The sequence below is a fragment of the Berghia stephanieae genome, chromosome 6 (assembly GCF_034508935.2).
Source record: "Berghia stephanieae isolate SIO BIC M18660-M18661 chromosome 6, UCSD_Bste_1.3, whole genome shotgun sequence".
Lineage (NCBI taxonomy): Eukaryota > Metazoa > Mollusca > Gastropoda > Nudibranchia > Aeolidiidae > Berghia > Berghia stephanieae.
This window is the reverse complement of record NC_088365.1, coordinates 65,499,937-65,503,507: the sequence shown is the minus strand read 5'-3', so window position 1 is coordinate 65,503,507 and position 3,571 is coordinate 65,499,937. Positions and strand designations below refer to the sequence as shown.

At 40.2% G+C, this 3,571-nt stretch overlaps 1 protein-coding gene across 1 annotated transcript; it reads left to right on the top strand.

Moving 5' to 3' along the window:
- LOC144975750 (uncharacterized) lies at positions 1-2,052 on the top strand. Its single transcript, XM_078919942.1, has 2 exons — positions 1-113; positions 1,372-2,052. The coding sequence occupies exons 1-2, from the start codon at positions 38-40 to the stop codon at positions 1,923-1,925; spliced, it is 630 nt and encodes a 209-aa protein (XP_078776068.1). The 5' UTR covers positions 1-37; the 3' UTR covers positions 1,926-2,052.
- Positions 2,053-3,571: the final 1,519 nt, after the last annotated feature.

Genomic DNA, 3,571 nt, shown 5'->3' with positions numbered 1-3,571 from the left:
GTCACTGACTGGCGGGTCTGCAATATTAGCTTGTGTCATGGCAGAATCCATCAAACATAATGTTTTGATTCTGGTCTTCATTGCCCTATTTGTTATTGGACAACATGAACGAGGTTAGTATAAAGAAAGTGATCTTAATTATTCATTATGATCAGAGCACACACACACACACACACACACACACACACACACACACACACACATACACGCACGCACGCGCACAAGGTGGTTCAGCCTTGATTATGAAGAATCTGGTATTATTTTTGACCGTTTTTGTTAGTCAGTTTGTTTGTTTTGTTTTTTGTTTTTTTTTCTTGAACAAAGGACACCATAAAAGACAAACATATATTAAATGACATCTTCCATGTGAGGGCCTTCCGGTTGATGTTTTTACGGTGGCTTTTTTTGCCACGTGCCCAATCCATCTCCATTTCTTGCGCTGGATTACACACTGACTGGTTCCTGCTCTGCTTTCTTCCAAAGGTCATGTTTGTTCATTTTTTTCTGGACATCTAATTCCGTATATTTGTCGCAGACAGGAATTTTACACGATGGGAGAATGCGAGTAAAGTGTCTTTTCCAAGGACTCAACAATGCCCTGTCCAGATCAGAGCTCGAACCCGGGAACATTCGGTCCAAAGGCAGAAGCATCTTCTAATAGTGCTCACACTATTATGTTATGACGATCTATGCAGGACTCAAATTCATCACCGCATTCGTGCACCGTCGCAAACCCGCCGGGAAGCTTCGTCACAACGCGACGTTCAACTAGAAGCTCTGCGATTTCGGTCTCTAGACCACAACGGGTACATGTTGGACAGGTGGCAAGTCTCCAATGATGTAGTGAGGTCCAAAGGCGAGTGTTATTCCACAAGACCACATAGCCGTTTGAAAAATGTTTGAAAAATAAAATCCTGAGTTTATTGTAGCGGAAGCTGGGATTGGCATCTTATCGACGGACATCATCCCGTTAGAAGTTAAATATACTAACTACGTGAGCATTAACTTGGACATGTATAAAGCGCAATATCCACTAAACGTACTCAAAACGCTTTACAGGGTCCCTAACCAACAGCAACTTTTAACACGTAGAACGAGATATGACGCCTGTGAGGCAATATTACAATTTTTCGGACAGAGACAACGCTGTTAGCGGCCAGGTACTCATTTTACACCACAAAACGGTGAGAGAAAGTGAGTTAAGAGCTTCTTTTTTCCCCCAAGGACTCAACTATGACCCGCTCACAGCGAGACTCGGACCCTTGACCTTCCGATCCGAAGGAGAGTGTCTTATCACTATACCACATAGCCGCACAATCCAGGAGCTTTGTTTGAATTTTTATCCGATGTGTTTTTACTTTTCGTCTCCAGGCTGGGCTCTGCGTATTGAGATGTCAACCAATCAAATCGATCTCTTTAATCCTGAGATTTATCCTGTCCATGTCTTTTGTATTCCCGACATTGCAATTGACCAAAAGACACACAGAGTGATGGCCATGGAGATCACCAAGCATCTCTCGGGTAGCCCCATCGCTGTTTTAAATCAAAGTTGTATCTACTCAATGGAAATTATTAAATTCGGAGACTTTCAATTGAAATGTCACTTAGACGAAGTCCCAAGTCAGAGTTATCTGAGCATGTCTCTGATGAATCTTTCGAAAGAGGACGCTGGGTTGTATAAGTGTGCCATGCGCTATCTGGATAATGTCGGGACTATAAAGGAAGATATTGCTGAAGCAAATTTGAGGATAGGAGGAATTGGATATCAAATAATTTCAGACACATTTAGACGTCATGGAAAAGTAAAAAACAAAACAAAAAACAAACAAACAAAATACTCGACCGTGTCTCGGCTCCAGAAGTCAGGCTTTTGGAACCGGCAAAATAGAAGGTGTGACGTCACGACTTTTCTTTCCTATGGATAAACGGCGCAGTTCGTCTGAGAATATGCCTCCTAAAATATATGCCGTAGTTATAGCGCGTTAAAAGCGTCATGTTTCATTCTATTAATTTCTGAGAAAAACCTCCTAAAATAAATGGTATAGATAGATAGTTATAGCGTGTTTAATGCGTCATGTTTATTTCTATTGTTAACACGCATTCCTCCATTTCAATAACATACTAAAAATGCTGTTAATTGACAAATGGCTAGAAATTTTGGTGATGATGATGATAACAATGGTGGTGGTGGAGTTGATGATGGTCGTGATGATGATGATAGTTGTGGCACGGTGCTGCTCTAGCGAGGTAGTGCAGCTGATGATTATGATAACAATGAGGTTTTGGCAGGCACCTTTTCTCATGGACAAGCCTATTTAATTTCTCACGACATTACCAATAAAACCACAACATTAGGCTTGTCTCTCTCCACAATCAATCATTTAAAATGATGTAAAGACTTCATAAAATAGTCAAATAAAAAACAACACACACAAAGCTAACATACTATCACACGCGCGCGCGCACACACACACACACATACACACACACAGACACACACACGCAAGCACGCACAATACATAAACACACTAGACCCTCTCGCCTCTCTAATTACCTGTTGGACTCTCGGAAGACTGGGAATGGAACGGAGACAGCTCGAACTCTCGCTGTCATGGAAAGCAGGCAATATTGAAAATGCTTACCGCACCCGAGAATATTGCCATTCAGATTTTTGTCAACTTTGTCGTGAATTTTTCTTTACCCCATAATATAGCGGCGATGGGAAGCAGTGTTTTGTCTGCTTGTCTCTATCATTAGCCTATTAGGTTGTTATGAAACAGGCAGGCTGATGGAACCGGCTCGTCATACCATGCCGTTGAAGAGGTTGTAAGCACCATGAAATCTGCATCTCGTGCTTTTTCATCTTCCTTGACTATTATTAGGTTATTAGGCTACAATTCCCGATTTTTCCATTAAAATGTATGGTTGTTTTGGTTAAAATTGATGAATATAAATGATTATTACCGTACACTGGAAAAGCATGCATTAAAAAATTTGGCCAGAAAACGTGGTCTTCAATGTCTGGCCAAATGTTTAAATACATGGCAGAAAAATCGCCCTTCAAATATCTATCGATTTAAATGACCCTCATTGGTGTGTCCTATGGTAGTGTTTTAGGTCCATTGCTCTTTTATAATATACACGAATGGCCTACCAAAAGTACTCAATACAACATTGTAAATTATTTAAATATGACACGAAGATATGATAATGTAAAGTCTGATAAACACTTGATTATTGACGCGAATGCTGCTTCTCATTTTAAATGGTCTGGGGAATGCAAATTAATTGTGGAGTTTTGCATATAGAAACAAAAAATAACCCTTGTCACGACTACTAGTATTTTAACATGATGTACAGAACCATTTGCCTGTGAAAAGATTTGAGAGGGGCTTCAATCTTCAACGGTTTGTAGTAGGAAGAATACCAGTTTGAGTACGAGCCTATCACAGCAAATGTTCAAATAAAGAACAGTCCAATCGAAACAGGGAACAGTCACATATTACTTTTTTAAAAGATCTTTTATATAGTGTAATATCCACTAAAAGTGCTTGAAGCGCTTTACAAGGGG

Excerpts from the sequence above, each read along its gene's own strand:
- LOC144975750 (XM_078919942.1), top strand. The coding sequence starts at position 38 with ATGGCAGAATCCATCAAACATAATGTTTTGATTCTGGTCTTCATTGCC. Across the intron at positions 114-1,371 it reads TATTGGACAACATGAACGAG|GCTGGGCTCTGCGTATTGAG; the intron begins GTTAGTATAAAG and ends TTTCGTCTCCAG.